Here is a 21556-nt window from a genome sequence, read left to right as displayed (position 1 = left end):
ACCTGCTGACATCGAAAGGGTTCTTTCCGAGGGTGGTAGCCAATTAAGTTTCACTCAGAGTAGGCGTTTTGATATGGCGACTGTAACCCTGGTTTAAGGAGCCATTTGGCACCTACTGTAGCTTATATATATCTCTGAGTTTCTGATATATATATATATATATATATATGTATATGCTTTCGTAGATTTTCACGGGTACAGGAATGCAGGTTTTGGTGTCCTCGGGTGTCTTCCCGTGTAAAAGTTGGGGTGTCTAGGCGACGTTTCGACGAGGTCTCACTCGTCATCTTCAGGCTGGTGCTTTCGGCTTCTTGTTACTGGAACAGAGCAGGATCTCAGTGTTTGAGTTCCTATAAATACTGTTGAGGAGGTGTGGCCTCTAATGTTCTTGGGCAGAGAGGAAGTTCCCAGGCTAGTGTGCCTTTTCTTCTTTTGTTTCTTAATTACTTGAGGGATATCTTGAGTGATTTCTTGAGTTGTATCCTGAGTACCACTTAGGTGGGTCATTAGGTGTGGATTAGTTGCTAAAGCCTTTGTGTCTTGACCTCTTGAACTTTGTGAAGAGTTTTCCTGGGAAGATGGTTGTACTGCATTTTGTTGTGCTCTGGCTTGGCTTCGTGTATAGGGGCGAGCTGTGGTTTTCTGGTCTGTGCCAGCCAGATCTGTGTAGGGATTGCAGGGGGGTGCAGCATCCGGAGGTGCCACCATGGTTTGGCTACTGGATGGTATCTGTAATTCATCTGTGGAGAGGGTCTGGGTTTGGGTCTGGTGTGGTTGATTGGTGATGGCGTTCTGTGTGCCTCTGGCTCTGGTGTCAGTTTTTGTGGGGAGGGCTAATTTCCAGATGTCTGGCAAGCGGGATGTGTCGTCACGCTTGTTCATGTTGTGAGGGTGTTTCTCTATCTCGATGGCTTCCATGATTATTCTCTTGTGGTGATGTTCCATGTTAAAGAGCAATTTGGAATCTGCAAAATTAATTTCGTGTCCTGTTTCTTTCATGTGTTGGAAAAGAGAGGAAGTTTTTTCTTCTTTTTTGACGGTAGCCAAACCATGGTGGCACCTCCGGATGCTGCACCCCCCTGCAATCCCTACACAGATCTGGCTGGCACAGACCAGAAAACCACAGCTCGCCCCTATACACGAAGCCAAGCCAGAGCACAACAAAATGCAGTACAACCATCTTCCCAGGAAAACTCTTCACAAAGTTCAAGAGGTCAAGACACAAAGGCTTTAGCAACTAATCCACACCTAATGACCCACCTAAGTGGTACTCAGGATACAACTCAAGAAATCACTCAAGATATCCCTCAAGTAATTAAGAAACAAAAGAAGAAAAGGCACACTAGCCTGGGAACTTCCTCTCTGCCCAAGAACATTAGAGGCCACACCTCCTCAACAGTATTTATAGGAACTCAAACACTGAGATCCTGCTCTGTTCCAGTAACAAGAAGCCGAAAGCACCAGCCTGAAGATGACGAGTGAGACCTCGTCGAAACGTCGCCTAGACACCCCAACTTTTACACGGGAAGACACCCGAGGACACCAAAACCTGCATTCCTGTACCCGTGAAAATCTACGAAAGCAAATATCTCACCTCTACGGGGAGGAAACCTTCCAGCTGACAAGAACCTACGAGAAACTAGAAATCCGAAGAGCCACCATCTTATGTGATCTCTTGTTCCTACGCAACTGCCGAGACAACAACTTAATTCCCACATGCTTCCAACTTAAATTCCACTCTAAAACCCCAGCTACCGAAAGGATCCTGAAACGAACTGAACTATCCCTAATCAGAAACGAACTACACAGGAAAAGATACCTACTAAACCAAACCAACAAAGATCTGCTCACTCTTCACCTCAAACTCTGTAACAAAATCCACCCTGCACTCTGGGACAAATGCAAACAACTAGCCGTCTGGAGAGCTGAAACGGAGACCTCACGTAAGACAGACACACACACCAACAAACTCCACAAACTAGAAAAACGCCAGAAACCCAGCCACCCTCCACAACAACCCATGAAGCAAACAGTACATAACATATCAGACAGGATCCTCACCTCAACTGAAACCAAAGTACTCTCCAAAGGTTTCAACTTTGCAGTCGCCCCGAGACGCATCCCCACGGAAAACATCATATGCGGAGTCGAAGCTAGCCTAACCAAAATCAACCCAGATGAAGCCAATAAAATCAGACTTGAAGTCACCAACATCCTCTGCTCCAGCAAACCACCCAGAAGCAATTTACACAAAGAAGAACAGAAAGCACTCACCGACCTGAGGAAAGACAACAACATAATCATTCTCCCAGCAGACAAAGGTAATGCCACTGTTGTGATGAACACATCGGACTACCAAGCAAAACTATCAAATCTACTCCAAGACCCTACCTACCAACCTATAAAAACAGATCCCACCACCTATCTGGAAAAAACCACCAAATCCAAAATAAAAGCCTCTCCTATCAGTGAAGAAATCCAGCTAAGAATCATCCCCAGAGAAAAATCATCCAGATGCCCCAAACTCTACGGCCTCCCCAAGATACACAAAGAAGGAACACCACTCAGACCAATAGTCAGCTCCATAGGCTCACCTCTACAAAATCTCGCTAAATTTCTCGCCAAGCAACTTCAGCCCTATGCAGAATCCATCTCTTCACACGTTCCAAACTCCTTCCAGTTCATAGAAACAATAAAGAAGCAAAACCTACATCCCAATGACCTACTTGTGAGCTTCGATGTTGTATCTCTCTTCACACAAGTGCCCATTAATGAAGCCTTGACAGCCATTCAAAACAAATACAATCCCCCCGAATACATCTTGGACCTGACCAAGCACTGCCTAACCAACACGTACTTCATCCACAATGGACAAAGATACAAACAGATAGAAGGAGCACCTATGGGATCACCCCTCTCACCGGTCATCGCAAACCTGTACATGGAACACTTTGAAACCAATGCCTTAGACAAGTCAGAACACAAACCCAAACTTTGGCTCAGATATGTTGACGACACCTTTGTAATTTGGCCACACGGGAAGGAAAAACTGGATAGCTTCCTCACACATCTCAACAGCCTACACCCCAAAATACAATTCACTATGGAAATAGAAGCCAACAACCAACTTCCCTTCCTTGACGTCCTAATCTACAAAAAACCTGATGGCTCCCTAGGACACACTATCTACCGGAAAAAAACACACACCAACCGCTACTTACATGCACAATCACACCACCACCCTGCACAAATAAACTCCGTAGCCAAGACTCTCATCTCCAGAACCAAACGCCTGGCTGACAAAAACCACTTGACAACTGAGTTACAGAATCTCTCAAATGTGTTAATTGCCAATGGATACCAGCAAAACAGGGTTACGAAGCTAATCCAAAAAGAAACACCCCCCAAAAACCAAGACACAGAAGAAAACAATGGCATGGCCCTCCTTCCTTATATCAAGGGCACTACAGATAAAATTAGCAAAATCCTCCATAAACACAATATCAAAACAGCCTTTTGCACCAACCAAAAAATAGCCAATATCCTCAGAAACCCCAAGGATAAAATCCAGTTGGAAAACCAAGGGGTCTATGAAATACCCTGCAAAGTCTGCCCAGCCACGTACATTGGACAAACTAACAGACGAATAAATGCACGTATCGCAGAACACAAGAATGCCGTCAAAAAAGAAGAAAAAACTTCCTCTCTTTTCCAACACATGAAAGAAACAGGACACGAAATTAATTTTGCAGATTCCAAATTGCTCTTTAACATGGAACATCACCACAAGAGAATAATCATGGAAGCCATCGAGATAGAGAAACACCCTCACAACATGAACAAGCGTGACGACACATCCCGCTTGCCAGACATCTGGAAATTAGCCCTCCCCACAAAAACTGACACCAGAGCCAGAGGCACACAGAACGCCATCACCAATCAACCACACCAGACCCAAACCCAGACCCTCTCCACAGATGAATTACAGATACCATCCAGTAGCCAAACCATGGTGGCACCTCCGGATGCTGCACCCCCCTGCAATCCCTACACAGATCTGGCTGGCACAGACCAGAAAACCACAGCTCGCCCCTATACACGAAGCCAAGCCAGAGCACAACAAAATGCAGTACAACCATCTTCCCAGGAAAACTCTTCACAAAGTTCAAGAGGTCAAGACACAAAGGCTTTAGCAACTAATCCACACCTAATGACCCACCTAAGTGGTACTCAGGATACAACTCAAGAAATCACTCAAGATATCCCTCAAGTAATTAAGAAACAAAAGAAGAAAAGGCACACTAGCCTGGGAACTTCCTCTCTGCCCAAGAACATTAGAGGCCACACCTCCTCAACAGTATTTATAGGAACTCAAACACTGAGATCCTGCTCTGTTCCAGTAACAAGAAGCCGAAAGCACCAGCCTGAAGATGACGAGTGAGACCTCGTCGAAACGTCGCCTAGACACCCCAACTTTTACACGGGAAGACACCCGAGGACACCAAAACCTGCATATATGTATATGTATATATATAAAAGCTACAGTAGGTGCCAAATGGCTCCTTAAACCAGGCTTACAGTCACCAAAGCGAAACCGCCTAGTTGCCATTTTTGGGCCAGATGTCTCTAAAGTCTTGTTTTTCAATACAACTTTTTGGTTCCTGAAATTCATTCTGATTGTGCAGATAAAACATAACAGATAGAGTTCTACAGGTTGTTTTGCTGGTGTGTGAAAACAATCAACATCCAGGGACCCCCCAGTCATGCACCTCCAGATGATGGAGATGTCAGATGCCATCCTGGTGCCTGGACATCTTCACTTGGTCACAAGTGGCCGATAGCCAGGTGTGAAACACGCCTGGTGACTTTCAAACGCTGAGCCTATGTGGAGTGACTGTCCTGTCTGCGGGGCTGTGCCTTGCGAAAACCTGACATTCCTGGCTGAATCGGATCTTAACAATTGCCCGGAAAAGATCCAAAGGCAGATTTTGCATAGCCGAGTTTCAATTGAGTGGGTAAGATCGGATTTTTGCAAAGCAGAGCCACGGAACGCTTGGGCCCGTGGGAATTAATTTGTCCACAATGCAATCAAAATATGGACCCAGCGAAAGTAGATGAGCCCTCGGTTTATGCAGGGGGACAACCAGACCCAGAAAATCTAGTAGTTGCTCAATATGAGCGTGAATCAAGCATGTCCGGTAATCCTTGAGATTCTGCCGCCATCTTTCAATTGTTTTTTATTGGACCAATCAATGCACAAAGGGTTCTCTGAGGCTAAGAAGTTTGGAAAACATTACTTTGGGGCACCACTTGCCGTCAGTGCTGGAGTTGTGAACTGTATAATTTCTTTTTGGGTTGACTAAGGATGCGGGTGGTGCTGTGAGTTAAACCACAGAGCCTAGGGCTTGCCGATCAGAAGGTCGGCGGTTCGAATCCCTTCAACGGGGTGAGCTCCCGTTGCTCAGTCCCTGCTCCTGCCAACCTAGCAGTTCAAAAGCACGTCAAAGTGCAAGTAGATAAATAGGTATCGCTCCAGCGGGAAGGTAAACAATGTTTCCGTGCGCTGCTCTGGTTCGCAAGAAGCGGCTTAGTCATGCTGGCCACATGACCCGGAAGCTGTACGCCGGCTCCCTCGGCCAGTAAAGCGAGATGAGTGCTGCAACCCCAGAGTGGGCCACGACTGGACCTAATGGTCAGGGGTCCCTTTACCTTTACCTAAGGCCTAGTTCTTAAACAAGATAAAGGGTTTCTGGTCTGGCCTGTACTACTACTTAAGTTTTTTGTTTATTGATTCAAAGCATTTATAATAATAATAATAATAAATAAAATTTTATTTATATCCTGCCCTCCCCAGCCGAAGCCAGGCTCAGAGCGGCTAACAACAGTAAAATGATACAACATTCTAAAATCATTTCATTATAAAATCAGTTCAAATCACATTAAGGGCAACCATTGGGCTCTGTGAGGATTGCCAGAGGAAGGGGTCAGGTTGTGCCCTGGTCAAAGGCCTGGCGGAACAGCTCTGTCTTGCAGGCCCTGCGGAAAGATGTCAAGTCCCGCAGGGCCCTAGTCTCTTAGGACAGAGCATTCCACCAGATCGGGGCCACAGCCGAAAAAGCCTGCTATTCAGCTGGAAAAGGTTCCCAGAGCAGTTTGCATACCAGTAAAACTAGTGCATTAATCCGAGCATCGGAGAGAGCCCCTTTCTCCACTAAAGGAGGCTTAAATAGCTACTTAAATACTATGATGTGAAAGATGATTATTCTGATGACCACACAGCCTTTATTCCGGGTTGTATCTGGGAGCAGAAGAAGCTGCTGTCCGGTTGCGCCCCTCGGCCTCAGTTGCAATGTCTGTAAAATGGGAATAATGGTGGCTGAGTTCACAGAGTTATTGTGAGGGCAGGCCCAGCACCGATCGTGTAGCACTCTGCAAACCAAACAAGTAATCGTTTGCCACTGCCTGTTAAAAACTTTCTTAGCCAATTATTTTAATCAGCGTACCCAAAGCCCAGACAGCTGAATGTCGGCAGCTGCCAGTGTTGGAGAGATGACACTGAATAATCTAATTAAAAATAGGTTTGGGGAAAACAGGGTGACGTCGTTTTGGAATTTATACTTCCTAAATATGGAGGTCAAGCGAGACAGGGCAGCAGTACGTTGTTGCAAATCTGTGTCTAGTGGGGCGTTGCTGGGCTTGTGATTGAAAGCTGAGCCCTCCCTTAAATCTGGTTTTTTAAAAAAATTGCACTTCCCAGAACTTTTAGATGCAGCAGAACCACATATGTTAGGAGGAGGAATGGGCACAAAAACCTGACAAATATTTTGTGAGGATGCAGAAATGTGGGGAGCTCCAATTCAGAGTGGGAAATTGAGAGAAATTGAAATGGATAGATAGATCATGTCCGCCTCGACAGTTGACCCATCACTGCAGTTGCATAGGGTACCTCAGTTGTTGAACGCAATCCGTTCCGGAAGACTGTCCGACTTCCGAAACGTTTGACAACCGAGGCGCAAAGGGTGGTTTACAAAGTCAATGGAGAAAATGGGGGGGGGGGGATGCAGCGGAAACTGTTTGACTTCTGAGGTACGTTCAGAAACGGAAGCATTTGGGGTTCTGAGATGTTTGGCTTCCGAGACGCTCGAAAACCGAGGTACCACTGTATTGTGCTGAGGCATCCGCATCGATGTCCAATAATAATAATAATAATAATAATAATAATAATTTTTTTTATACCCCGCCCTCCCCAGCCAAGGCCGGGCTCAGAGCGGCTTACAAGCAATAATAAAAACAAGATGAATGATTACAACTTAAAAACAAAAATAAAATACAACATTAAAATAATGGAACATTAAAATATTAAAATGTAGCCTCTTCACAGGAGGAGAAAGGAAAAAGAAAGAGGGGGAGGGAATCAAATTGGCTCCAAGCCAAAGGCCAGGCGGAACAACTGTCTTACAGGCCCTGCGGAAAGAAATCAGATCCTGCAGGGCCCTGGTCTCATGAAGCAGAGCGTTCCACCAGGTTGGAGCCAGAGTTGAAAAGGCCCTGGCTGTGGCTGAAGCCAATCTAACTTCCTTAAGGCCCGGGACCTCTAGGGTGTTGCTATTTATGGACCTTGAGGCTCTCCGTGGGGCATACCAGGAGAGGCGATCCCGTAGGTACGAGGGTCCTAGGCCGTGAAGGGCTTTAAAGGTCAAAAGCAGCACCTTAAATCTGACCCTGTACTCCACCGGGAGCCAGTGCAGCTTGAAAAGCACTGGGTGAATATGCTCCCATGGCAGAGACCCCGTGAGGAGCCTCGCTGCAGCATTCTGCACCCGCTGGAGTTTCTGGGTCAGCTTCGAGGGCAGCCCCGCGTAGAGCGAATTACAGTAGTCAAGCCTGGAGATGACCGTCGCATGGAACACTGTGGCCAGGTCGGGGCGGGAAAGGTAAGGGACCAACTGCTTGATGCGGCGAAGGTGGAAAAATGTCGCCTTGGCTGTTGCTGTAACTTGCGCCTCCATGGAAAGGGAGGCGTCAAGGATTACACCCAAACTCTTAACGGAAGCCAATGGCACTAATTGGGCCCCCGCAAGAGAAGGGAGTTGGTCCCTCATCCCCATGCCATCCTGACCTAGCCATAGGACCTCTGTCATCGAAGGATTTAGTTTCAATCGGCTCCTACGAAACCATCCAGCCACAGCTTCCAAGCATCTAGTCAGTGTGTTCGGGGCCGAGTCGGTGTGGCCACCCATCAGCAGATAGAGCTGAGTGTCATCAGCATATTGGTGACAGCCCAGCCCAAAGCTCTGGATAATCTGGGCAAGGGGGCGCATAAAGATGTTAAAAAGCATCGGGGAGAGAATTGCGCCCTGCGGCACTCCACACACCAAGGAGTGGCGTGACGACATTTCCCTCCCTAGTGCCACCCTCTGTCCCCGACCAGAGATAAAAGAGCACAACCAGTTACGGGCTATGCCCTGTATCCCCACGTCTGTGAGGCGGTGGTCCAGAAGATCATGATCGACCATGTCAAAGGCTGCTGACAAATCTAAAAGGATCAGCAGTCCTGACCCGCCTTGATCCAGCTGTCTACGGAGATCGTCTGTTAGGGCAACCAGAGCCGTCTCTGTCCCAAAACCAGGACGGAAACCGGACTGAAATGGATCTAATGCCGATTTTTCCTCCAGAAACCTACCAAGCTGTTCAGCAACCGCGCTCTCAAATTACCTTACCCAGGTATGGAAGATTTGAAACTGGGCGGTAATTGGATAGGTCTAAGGGATCTAATGAAGTTTTCTTTGAGAGTGGACACATCACTGCTTCCTTCAGTTCCCCTGGGAATGTCCCCGTGTCAAGGGACAAATTGATAATTTCAACCAGGGGGGTCCGCGCAACATCTGGACACTCCCTAATCAGCCAAGACGGGCACGGATCAAGGAGGCAGGTGGTGGGCCTACCAACTTGGAGGAATCTATCCACATCAGTAGGGAGTATCCGATCGAAATGGTCCAACACTGGACCTGAAGTCAGTCGAGGGGCCTCCAGTTCAGTCACTGTATCTAAATTGGCAGGAAAATTCCTTTCCTCCCTTTTTAGGGAAAGAACAGGCATGTGAGGGCCTTCTGGAGGACTGGGGCATCATGTGGATATAGTGATGAGATGTTCCACATTTTTTGGGGGGGTGGGGGGATTTTGAAAAGTATGAACTGGGGCTTTGTCTGGCCAACAGAGTGATCACTCTGTCTTGCTCTTGTTCCTGCATCAGTTTGCTAGATGCTAGATAATTTATTACGGTCAAAGACCAGCTCACATAACATAACACAATGAAAACAGCGTTCATAAAGATAAAATACAGTGGTACCTCGGGTTAAGTACTTAATTTGTTCCGGAGGTCCATTCTTAACCTGAAACTGTTCTTAGCCTGAAGCACCACTTTAGCTATTGGTGCCTCCTGCTGCCGTCGTGCCGCCGGAGCATGATTTCTGTTTTTATCCTGAAGCAAAGTTCTTAACCTGAAGCACTATTTCTGGATTAGCAGAATCTGTAACCTGAAGCGTATGTAACCCGAGGTACCACTGTATACAATTGGAGCAGATTGCAGCAATAGCTCATGCGTTAAAATTGAGATATATACATACACCCGTACAACTGAGATTTGGGCTACCGTAAAAAATTGACCCTGAGGCACCCCAAAGTGTGACTTTAGCATCTCCCGAGTAAGCTATTTTACTCTCTGCATCAGTTTGTAACTCCACAGCTTCTCACGGTTTTCAGTTCCTCCAACATTTGTGAGTCTCTGGGCTTGCCGAAATTTAATAATTACATTTTTTTACTTGCCCTTTTCTGTGAGGGTCTCAGCAACTTAAAAATATGTCGAGTCAAAACAGATCACATTCTGGAGAATAGGGTGGGGCCTAAAGTGCATAACCAAACAGACAACCCCCCCTCCCAAAAAATAGTTATATAAAGAGGGAAGTTTTCACCTGGTGCCTAAAGATATGTAATGAAGGCACCATGTGAGCCTCCTTGGGGAGAGCATTCCAGAAACGGTGAGCCACCACAGAAAAGGCCCTGTTCTTGTGTTGCCACGCTTTGGACCTCTTGCGGAGGGGGCACACGAAGAAGGGCCTCAGATGATAATATCGGGGTCTGGGTTGGTTTATACGGGGAGAGGTGGTCCTTGAGGGATTGCGGTCTTGAGAGTGTGACCTCTGCTGGGCTGTCACCTCCCCAAAAACATCAGAAGGCAGTGGCAGTACCAAGAGTGTCCCCTCCACTGGTTTTCACATGCATCTTTAAAAGGAAGGAGGCGGTCTTTCAGATAATGGCGCTAACTAGCTAGAGAGCCTTTGTGGGAATAGACATCTCCGTACAACACTCAGCACCCTGGACAAACTACATTCCCCATAATTCTTTGGGGAGCAAGCCAGGACTTTAGAGTAGAATGACGCTGCTGTAAATGTTTGGTGCTGGGGTATCGTTTAGGGATTTTTGTGGATGGGGTTGTTGCTGTTATCGATACTAACTTTTTGTATCTTTGTTTTAGATCTTACGATTTACGTGGAAATTGTTCCGTTCCTTTGTGCATTTTTTTTGATGTTTTATTTATTGCTTATGGCTGCTTTCGTTACGTTGTGTTTATGTGTCTTTTTTGTGTTGTAAGCTGCCTTGAGTGTGGTTTGAACTTTGGAAAGGCAGCATACAAACAAATTTTTTTTTTATTGATACAACAACAAAAAAAGAAAAAAAAACACAAATACCAAATTACACACAAGAATAACCATAGACACATAATTTTCTTAGCAAACATTAAAACATCTATTAGTCTTAACACTAAAGACCCAACCTCCCGTCTATTTCATATTACTTATTGCCAATACACACTTTTATCATAATTAAACTTATTCTTAATAAATCTAATTTCTTATATCTACCTTACAACTATTACTGAAGTTCCTCGAATGCTGCAACAGAATTTAAACTACTATATTTATTTTTCAGATATTCTTTAAAAACCTCCCATTTGAAACAAACAAAATTTTCATTTTTGAAACAAACAAAATTATGTATGTATGGTGTGACTGTGCCCTAGGACTGGGCAGATCTGGGTTCAAATCCTTAGCCAGCCATGAAGTTTACTGGCTGACCTTGGTATCTCAGCCTAACTAAACTTCCAGGGGTGTTGAGGGTAAAATTTGGGGGCAGCAGTGGCGCATGTAATCTATGTTCAACTCTTTTGAGGAAAAGTAGGTTATAAGAGCAAATAAATAGAGAATTGCTTGGTTACTTAAATTTCTGTAAGAGATTATTATAGTTAGTGCTCTATAGAGCTTTCCCCATGTGCTCAAAGCAGTTCACATACATCATCTCAGCCGCTTTCAACAACAACCTTGTAAGGCAGACCGCTATAACAGCTGCATTAATACAAACTAAAGGCGGGGCTGAGATTAAAGAAGTTAGTGTCTTGCCGCTTAATGAGTTCAAAAGAGATTTGAACCAGGGCCTTGCCAACTCACAGTGGTCGTTAGTCTTAGTCCTCAGTAGCAAATAAGGATGATTCCTTGCATCACCACTGAAAATCTGTTCCTCGGGGTGTTTTGTGTTGCATCTGAGAGCGTTCTCCTCACTTCAAACGCAGGCTGTAGAATTGGTCTAAGAGCAGTGATGGCCAAACATGGCCCTCCAGCTGTTTTGGGACTACAACTCCCATCATCCCTAGCTAACAGGACCAGTGCTCAGGGCTGATGGGAATTGTAGTCCCAAAAAACAGCTGGAGGGCCAACTTTGGCCATCACTGGTCAAAGAGGGTATGTTTCCTGCGATTCCGCAGTCCCATGAACAAATGGAGAATTTGGCGTTAGATGTAAATTCCAGTGGCTTGAGTACGTCTCCTTTCAGTGTTTTAAAAATGCAGCGTCTTAGCCCTTACAACCGCAGGGATAAGCTTGAATTTTCCTTGCAGATTGCCTCAGAAGCTGGTGGGAAAGCGAGAGTGAAGGAAACAGGGTGCAGAATAAATTATACATAATAAGGTGACACGTGCAAATTGGGTTTATGTGCATAACCTACGCAGGTCAAAGCGTTCAGGTTTTGTGATGCGTAACTTGCAAAAGTGATTTCGGTACTGAATTTTGCCTGCGTGGTGTTGTCTTTCGCTGGTCAGACAGAGACGCTCTGTTTTCTGAATAGCATTTCTTTTCAGAAACGTGGAGGTCCTGTTCTTTCCTCTTCTCTTTCTACCCTCCAGATCTCTTTATATTCCCTTCCTTTCTCCTGGCTGGGCTGGGGCTTCTTCCTTAATGCGGAAGCTAGTCAGGTGACCCCTCTGAGCCTGTCATGTGACCACCTTGAAATTCAGCAAGTCAGCGTTGGTGTGTTGGCGGAGATTAGTTTCTGTGAATCCTCTTGACGGTCCTGCACAGCTGGGCTAATGCTTCGTGACCTCCTTCAGGGAATACAGGACATGGCTTGGATGCAAGACAGATAGGCTTGGTGGCTAGGAAAATGCGGGAGGGGATGTCCACAGCAGTTTCAAAATGAAGTCACCTTTAAAGATGTAGAAAATCAGTGAGTGGGTGACTGCTAACTACTGTCTCTCTCACACACTTGCAATTGCTAAATTTGTTAGGGGATTTGATAAAACAATGTACACTTAAATTTCAGGGTAGGTAAACGGAACCTCCAGGGACGCGGGTGGCACTGTGGGTTAAACCACAGAGCCTGTGGCTTGCCGATCAGAAGGTTGGCGGTTCGAATCCCCGTGATGGGGTGAGCTCCCGTTGCTCGGTCCCTGCTCCTGCCAACCTAGCAGTTTGAAAGCACGTCAAAGTGCAAGTAGATAAATAGGTACCGCTCCGGCAGGAAGGTAAACAGCATTTCCGTGCACTGCTCTTGTTCGCCAGAAGCGGCTTAGTCCTGCTGGCCACATGACCCAGAAGCTGTACGCCGGCTCCCTCGGCCAATAAAGCGAGATGAGCGCCGCAACCCCAGAGTCGTTCGCCACCGGACGTAACTGTCAGGGTTCTTTTACCTTTATTGAAGACTGGTCTGTCCACAACAGCTGCATTCAACAGAAAATAATATTCAGAGTCCACTGGACTCCAGCAAAACTTTACCAGAAGAAAATAACAAATGCAGACAACTGCTGGAGATGTGGAAGCAAAAATGTGAACTTAGTACATATGATGATTAACTGCTGGATGATAAGATCATTTTGGTGCGAGGTGAAGATATATATAGCAAGAGTAATAAAAAGAAATTGCTATTTAGGGGAATTGAATTTAATTCTAAATTATATACCGGAAACGTGGGAGATTACAAGGGGTCAAAACCAGCACCTTAAACCTGACCCTGTACACCACCGGGAGCCAGTGCAGTTGGTAAAGCGCTGGTTGAATGTGATCCCGCGGGACCACAGGGGTCATCTAGCCCAACCCCGTGCAATGCAGAAATCTTTTGCCCAAGGCGAGGCTTGAACCCATGGCCCTGAGATTAATAAGCGTTTCGTACTTTACCTACTGAGCCAACCAAGTTTGACTGGGCATTTGTGGTCTGAGTCTGGGGAATGGGAGACTTGCCTTTGGGAAACTGACCTTAGCAAGCACAATTGACCTGAGATTATTGGAGAAGCTGATTTTGGAGTGAACTGCTAGGGTTCACACCCCTGGCCTGGTGTTATGGGTGATACACCCCCTTCTTGGAAACCGCCCCTGCAAACTTATCTACAGAAGGAGGCAGACTGCTAATCTCTGATAATACCTGAAGGCGCGTCTCCACCCCCATTGTCCATCCCAGACACAGAGGTCCAGCTCCGAGGGCCTTCTGGTGGTTCCCTCCCTGCGAGAAGTGAGGTTACAGGGAACCAGGCACAGGGCCTTCTCGGTGGTGGCGCCTGCCCTGTGGAACACCCTCCCATCAGATGTCAAGGAAATATACCACTACCTGACTTTTAGAAGACATCTGAAGGCAGCCCTGTTTAGGGAAGTTTTTATTTTTTATTTTTTACCAACAACCAAAACACAAACAGTGAAACCCCCCAGGCGGCTGATATATTGAGTATAAAGGTAAAGGTAAAGGTACCCCTGCCCGTACGGGCCAGTCGTATCTGACTCTAGGGTTGTGCGCTCATCTCACTCTATAGGCCAGGAGCCAGCGCTATCCGGAGACACTTCCGGGTCACGTGGCCAGCGTGACAATGCTGCTCTGGCGAGCCAGCACCAGCGCAGCACACGGAAATGCCGTTTACCTTCCCGCTATAAAGTGGTACCTATTTATCTACTTGCACTTAGGGGTGCTTTCGAATTGCTAGGTGGGCAGGAGCTGGGACCGAAAGATGGGAGCTCACCCCGCTGTGGGGATTCGAGCCGCCGACCATACGATTGGCAAGTCCTAGGCACTGAGGTTTTACCCACAGCGCCACCCGTGCTGTGTATACATTGAGTATACATAATAATAACATATTCAAATCAACCATATGTACAATTTTATATATGTTAACACTCCTCCATCCACAAGGTTTATTTAACTGCGTTGGGAAGTTTTTAATGTTTGATGTTTTATCGCTTTTTTATTAATTGTTCATATTCTGTTGGGAGGTGCCCAGAGTGGCTGGTGAAACCCAGCCAGATGGGCTGGGGAATGTGTGTGTGTTTGTGTGTGTGTAAAGAAATAAAAATAAAATAATCTCAAATTGCTCTGGGAAGCAAAGGAAGGATTGTATCCTTCAGTTCCTGCCCTTGTGATGAGGGAGAGATTCAAACGGCTGGGCGAAGGTGTTCTCATGTGCCAACAGTTCCTTCCTCCTCACAGCTCACTGGATCTACACTCCTGCCATTTTGTTTTCCAGATGCCTTGGTTCAAAGGCTGGAAAGTGGAGCGCAAGGAAGGGAACGCCAGCGGAGTGTCGCTGCTGGAAGCTCTGGATACCATCCTTCCCCCCACCCGCCCCACAGATAAGCCTCTCCGCCTGCCGCTTCAAGATGTCTACAAGATTGGAGGTGAGTCCAGAGCGTTCCTGGCAGGTAGACAGGTGCCCTTGCTGGGCTAGGCAGATTTCTAGGCAGTAATCCGCTTTTGTAGTCTAAGCGACAGGAAGAGAAGAGGATTTTATTGCCGACACTGGCATTTACCTGTGTGCATTGTAGATGGTAAGGTATGTAGCAATTGTGCCTGTTGCCTGAAGGTGCCCTGACCGTTCGGTTTTGGCAAGAAGTCAGTTTCTCATCCTCATAATTGCGGAAGCAGGTTTGAAATGGCAGCGATGAACATGCTAAAAGATGGGAAACGAGAGACATGAAAAAGACACTTCTCTATTCTACTGTCCAACACTTCACATTTCTTTTTTTATATATATATTTTATTAAGTTTTACAATTTTATATTCAACACAATCACCATTATCACAAAAAACATATATAAATCCCAATCTCTCCCCCCCAGACGTCCCTCAACCTCCTCTTCTGTTTTTTTAAAATATTTTTCTTTTCCTGCTTTTATTATTATTCTTCTACCTTAATTTTGTAATCTTTAACTTAAATCTTCTTATGTTCCTATTTTTTTATATCATATTTTTTTCCAATGACATCTTACGCTTTGTTATTTTCCAGTTATTACATCTTAATTTTTATACTTGATTTCTTAATTGTGTTTACTCAAACCCTGCTAGTGAGTCCACTTCTTTACAATATTTCTGTAGATACATCATAAACAGTTCCCAGTCTTTTTTAAAGTCTCTATTGTCTCAACATTTCACATTTCTAAGTTCATTTGCCGAAGGTCACTCACAAGCTCTTTCAGAATATTTCACACTTGAAGATACATTTCACAAATAATAATAATATTGAACCCTCTTCAAAAAGCCTATTGCTTGCAAAACCTCCTAGTATTGGTAGAGTTGCTGCGATGTTCAATTCTTTTTAATTTATTTAAGGCATTTATGTGCCGCTTAATTATTTTTAGGGTGCAGAATACACCCATTTTACTGCTGTAATAAATGTCATTTAACACTGTAGTGCATTGATTGGTTGGTTGTAGCCCACCTTAGGAAGCTATACCGTATATTCTCTCCCCTTCCCCAACGTGGCTTATAACATAAACTACAACGTAAAAAAGACAAAATTTAAAAACAGCCATTCAAAAAGCAGTTAGTAGCATTAAATGGCGGCAGCAGGTGGAATGGTTCTTTAACAACCATGAAATCACCAAAATGCAGACCTAAACATAAAACATCTCCAGGCTTTCCATGAAAGGGGCTGCAGAGTTGTGTGCTGTCGGTTATATGCAGCTGAAATTAACAGAATTGCCGCCGGGCCTGCAGTTTCCTATGCTTTCCCAAAAGTTGTGTTTTTAAGTTGTCCAATGTTATATCCAGTGCTAAACTCTTGCAGTTCCGCTTCAGTCATGTCCACACCATTCATTTAAACTGCTATGATAACACTTTCAACAGTCATGACTTTCCCCAAAGGATTCTGGGAACTGTAGTATGTTGAGGATGTTGACAGTTGTTAGGAGACGCCCTGCTCCCCTTTCAGAACTACAGTTTTCAGAGCACCCTGGGAACTGTTGCTTTGTGAGGGTGCCAGTGAGTTTCCTGACAACTCTCGGCACCCGTGACAAACGACAGCTCCCATAATCCCTTGGGAAGTCATAGCGATGTGAAGTGGCGTCATAGTTATCTCTCGCTTGGACTACTGCAATGCGCTCTATGTGGGGCTACCTTTGGAGGTGACTCGGAAACTACAACTAATCCAGAATGCGGCAGCTAGACTGGTGACTGGGAGCGGCCGCCGAGACCATATAACACCGGTCTTGAAAGACGTACACTGGCTCCTAGTACGTTTGCGAGCACAATTCAAAGTGTTGGTGCTGACCTTGAAATCCCAAAATGGCCTCGGTCCAGTATACCTGAAGGAGCGTCTCCACCTTCATCGTTCTGCCCGGACACTGAGGTCCAGCGCCAAGGGCCTTCTGGCAGTTCCCTCACTGTGAGAAGTTAGGTTACAGGGAACCAGGCAGAGGGCCTTCTCGGTGGTGGCGCCCGTCCTGTGGAACGCCCTCCCACCAGATGTCAAAGAAAAAAACAACTCCTGACTTTTAGAAGACATCTGAAGGCAGTCTGTTGAGGGAAGCTTTTAATGTTCAATAGGTTATTGTATTTTAGTGTTCTGTTGGAAGCCACCCGGAGTGGCTGGAGAAGCCCAGCCAGATGGGCGGGGTATAAATAATAAATTATTATTATTATATTACTATTATTAAATGCACGGCTGCCGAGAATCTCGGGGATCGCGTTTCATTGCATGTTCCCCGCTGCCCTCTTTTCCCCTCCGCAGGAATCGGGACTGTCCCCGTGGGCCGTGTGGAGACGGGGATCCTGAGACCCGGCATGGTGGTCACCTTCGCCCCCGTCAACATTACCACAGAGGTGAAGTCGGTCGAGATGCACCACGAGGCCCTGAGCGAGGCGCTGCCGGGGGACAACGTTGGCTTCAACGTCAAGAACGTGTCCGTCAAGGACATCCGCCGCGGCAACGTCTGTGGTGACAGCAAATCTGACCCGCCTCAGGAGGCGGCCCAGTTCACTTCTCAGGTCAGCAGAAAGTGAGGCGGCAACCATTTTGAAAGCCTTTGCCGTTGTATCACAGCTTCTGCGGCCGTTTGCGTGATGCAGACCTCTGTCCTGCCGGTGACGCTTGAGGAAGACGGAGCATTAACCAAAAGCCCTGAGATTTTACTCTGCAGAAGTCGCGATGCGGGACGCCAGCTATAAATAGTTTGCTTGGTGCAGCTAAACTGCTAAAGGCGCAATCCTACACCCACTTAGCTGGGCTAGGAGTGAAGCCCAGTGAAAGTCTAAGACGTACAGTCATACCTCATGTTACGTCCGCTTCATGTTACGTTCTTTCAGGTTACGTCCCACGGCGACCTGGAAGTACCGGAAAGGGTTTCTTCTGGGTTTCGCCGCATGCGCAGAAGCGCAAAATGACGTCACACGCATGCGCAGAAGCGGTGAATCGCAACCCGCATGTGCGCAGACGCGGCGCTGCGGGTTGCGCTCTTTTCATGTTGCCAACAGGCCTCTGGAACGGATCCCGTTCGCAACCAGAGGTACCGCTGTAGTTTAGCTCCGGGACTAGGTTTTAATTTGCTTTCTGATTAGTCTGTAGGACTGACGACAAATCAGCAGTCTCGCATTCAGAGACTTTTGACGGAAGGGTCACGGAGCACCCTTGTTAAAGGCCAGTTTTCCTCCTTACAAAGAATGCCAGGCTGTTGCTCATTAAATTTATAACCTATCCCACGGAAAAGTAAATTCTCCCTTCAGTATGCCCCTTCGTGGAATGTTTTGCAAGGCACGTAGCTATTTAGATTTATTTGGCTTAGCCATTTTAATCACTTGAAAGCCAGATTCAGACTAAAAAAGAAAGTGATAATGCAAAGGTAAAACCCTCACAAGTGGAGAGGAGGGCCAGTGCCCTCCCGCTGTTGTGGACTGCATGTTCCATTAGCCTTAGCCAGCATGCCCAGTGCTCAAGAATGATGGGAGTTGTAGTCATCAACATTTGGAAAACACCACGCTGATTACTCCTGCCCTAGTTTCTGGTATTAGCCAAACCGGAGAGTATTTCAGGGTATTTTTATGTTTTCCAGTTGTTTGTTCAAGTGCACCTCCCTGTCACTTTCCTAACAGCAAGAAGTTCATTTCTTTTTTAGGGTGGATTTTCCCCAGTAGGGTGACAGAGCGATGTCATCCGCTTTAATTGTGCAAAAGTATGGCTTCTCCCATCCACATTTTTGTTCGTCTCGTGATTTCAAGTCACAGGTTCAAGGGTTTTTTTTTTTGACCCACTGCTTTTGTCCAGAAAAGCTGCTGTTTGCTGATGAATTGGAACAAACAGCAACTGGGTTTTCTGCAGATTGTTCCGATTCAGAAGTAAACTGCTGGTTTTCCGGGGGGGGGGGGGGGACCCTTTCAGAAATCATGGGATAAACGGGAATATGGATGCACCTTTAGTTTCCGAAAGTGCACTTGAATCCCTCCTGCAAAATACCGCCAGTCTGCAGGAGCCCATTTTACAGAATGCAGTAGCTAGAAGCGGCTGCCTTTTCAGCAGCCTTCCACCAGGGAGCAGTGTTGCCCAACTAGGAAATCCAGAAAGTTGACATGGTCATCCCATGCCCTTCCCAAATTTCTTCCGGCCTGAGTCCTTCTCTCGTTCTGTTGCACGGCTTAGGTGATCATCTTGAACCACCCCGGCCAGATCAGCGCTGGATATTCCCCTGTCATTGACTGCCACACTGCCCACATCGCTTGCAAATTCGCCGAGCTGAAGGAGAAGATTGACCGGCGTTCCGGCAAGAAGCTGGAGGACAACCCGAAATCCTTGAAATCGGGGGATGCCGCGATTGTGGAGATGATCCCGGGGAAGCCCATGTGTGTGGAGAGCTTCTCCCAGTACCCACCCCTGGGTGAGAACCTAATCTTTCCTTTTATTTCCCCCCAGGTGCCTAGCAAGATGGGTGACGGGGGGCTATTTCAAACTAAACAGCTAGATGCCCAGAAACTCTGATGTAAGATAGACCTAGGTGTGGGAGGGAACCTTCTATGGCCCATATCTCAATTGCCCTACCTCTAGTGGGGCAGATTTGACAGCTGAATGGCTCGCCCACCTGCCAATCACCTAGTGTTACTGTGACATTGGGCAGTGCTGCGCTTTGAAGCACCAATTATTGGGGCTTCAAAGCGCAGCATTGGGCTGTTCCAAAGTCCTTTGGAAGCGTATCCATGCTGCCTTTTTAATCTGAAGGTGGGAGGCTTTAAAGAGCAGCGTAGGGCAATTTGGGAAAGGGGTTCCCCTTCCTTAATCACAGCAAGTTCCTTTTTTAAAAAAAGAAAAATAAAACTTTGAATTCTCCAATGGCTACTGCAGACACCTTTTGAGCAGAATTGACTCACCCACTCCATTGAAGAAGGCATATATTTTAGCCTGGCTGTTAGACCTAAAGAGGGAGTTGTGCTTTCTGCTCTCTGCTTATGTATTCTGCCACTTGCATTCTCTCTGTATCAGAGCTGCGATGGATGGATGGAGTTTACTTAGCTGCCACTTTTCCACAATGAGCTGTCGCCAGAAGCAGCGGTTCTCAACCTGTGGTTCCCCAGATGTTGTTGGACTACAACTCCCATCATCCCTGAGCTCTGGACTTGCTACCTAGGGGCGATGGGAGTTGTAGTTCGACAACATCTGGGGACCCACAGGTTGAGAAAGGCTGGCTTAGAGCAAACATTCAAAACATCAAAGTACAAATATACAAAATACAGAGATAGCTCAGTTGGTAGAGCATGAGATACTTAATCGCAGGGTTGTGGGTTCAAGCCTCACACTGGGCAAAAGATAACTGCAAAAGATAACACGATTCTATGATTGCATGGTTTTAATGTATTTAACTAGATAGATCGTTTTGATTCTATCTTACATTTTTGCCAATTTTTATTGCTTTTCAATTTTTTTAGCAAATTTAACAACAAATGAATTCAAATTTCATACAAATTTAAAAGTTGAATTCCCGCCTCACTGTCCTGATGTCTCACTACCCACCCTTATTTGCAGCTCAATATTACATGCATTTTATCCTTATTTTCTTTCTATTTTCCTTTTTGATAGTTTTGATTCTATCAACGCTTAATCGTTTTTTAACCATTGTTTACCCCTTATGTTTTTAGCTGTACTTATTTTTATCTGTACACCCGCCTTGAGAAGACCCTGTTGCGGGTTAAATAAATATATAACGGCAGCGGCAGCAACAACAATAATCGTAATAATAACGACATCTGCACCGCCGCATTTTGCCACTAGAGGGCAGTAGAGCGCCGTAGGCTCTGTGGCATTAGCAGGAAGTGCCCTCGTCCTCCTCCCAGCCTCTCACTCTTAACCCTTCGTGTGCCCCATGCAGGGCGCTTTGCCGTGCGCGACATGCGGCAGACCGTGGCCGTGGGCGTCATCAAGAACGTGGAGAAGAAGAGCGGCGGCGCCGGCAAGGTCACCAAATCGGCCCAGAAGGCCCAGAAGGCTGGCAAATGAATCGTAGGTGCCCAGTGCCTCGCGCAGAAACCATCCCCGCAGCCGGGATGCCGCCACCTTCTCCCCGAGGGGCATGCGTGCACATCCGCTTGTAAGAGTCTGTATGTCAACGACTGGATGCTCACCATTAAAGTCCAGTGGAAATTCTTTAAAAGGAAAAGCATGTCCCGGCGTCCGTGAGGCTTTATGTTCAAATTTTACCAATAAAACTGGTATACAACATCCACAGCGAAAACGTGGGGGTGTCGTTTGTGCGGTTGGGCCAGTCTGCCCGTCCGTATTCGCATTGAGTCGCAGGATTCGCAGGGCGGTCCACTGTCCCTCAGACCTTGTTGGGGGCCGGACTATATTTTGGGGGAAAAAATGAACGAATTCCAATGCCCCACAAATAACCCAGAGATGCATTTTAAATAAAAGGGCACATTCTACTCATGTAAAAACACGCTGATTCCTGGACTGTCCGCAGGCTGGATTTAGAAGGCAATTGGTCCAGAT

General features: G+C 46.4%; 1 protein-coding gene across 1 annotated transcript in view; it reads left to right on the top strand.

Annotated features, from left to right (window-relative positions):
- Window positions 1-21287, top strand: part of EEF1A2 (eukaryotic translation elongation factor 1 alpha 2) — a 43310-nt gene extending 22023 nt beyond the window's left edge. Inside the window, exons 5-8 of the mRNA XM_028735446.2 lie at window positions 14834-14984; window positions 17315-17571; window positions 19217-19451; window positions 20934-21287. Coding sequence (XP_028591279.1) covers window positions 14834-14984; window positions 17315-17571; window positions 19217-19451; window positions 20934-21061 — 771 coding nt within the window. The 3' untranslated portion in view covers window positions 21062-21287. The remainder of the gene's footprint in view (window positions 1-14833; window positions 14985-17314; window positions 17572-19216; window positions 19452-20933) is intronic.
- Window positions 21288-21556: the final 269 nt, after the last annotated feature.

Source organism: Podarcis muralis, chromosome 5 (genome assembly GCF_964188315.1).
Source record: "Podarcis muralis chromosome 5, rPodMur119.hap1.1, whole genome shotgun sequence".
Taxonomy (NCBI): domain Eukaryota; kingdom Metazoa; phylum Chordata; class Lepidosauria; order Squamata; family Lacertidae; genus Podarcis; species Podarcis muralis.
Note: the sequence above shows the minus strand (reverse complement) of the source record. Positions and strands in the feature narration are given on the sequence as shown.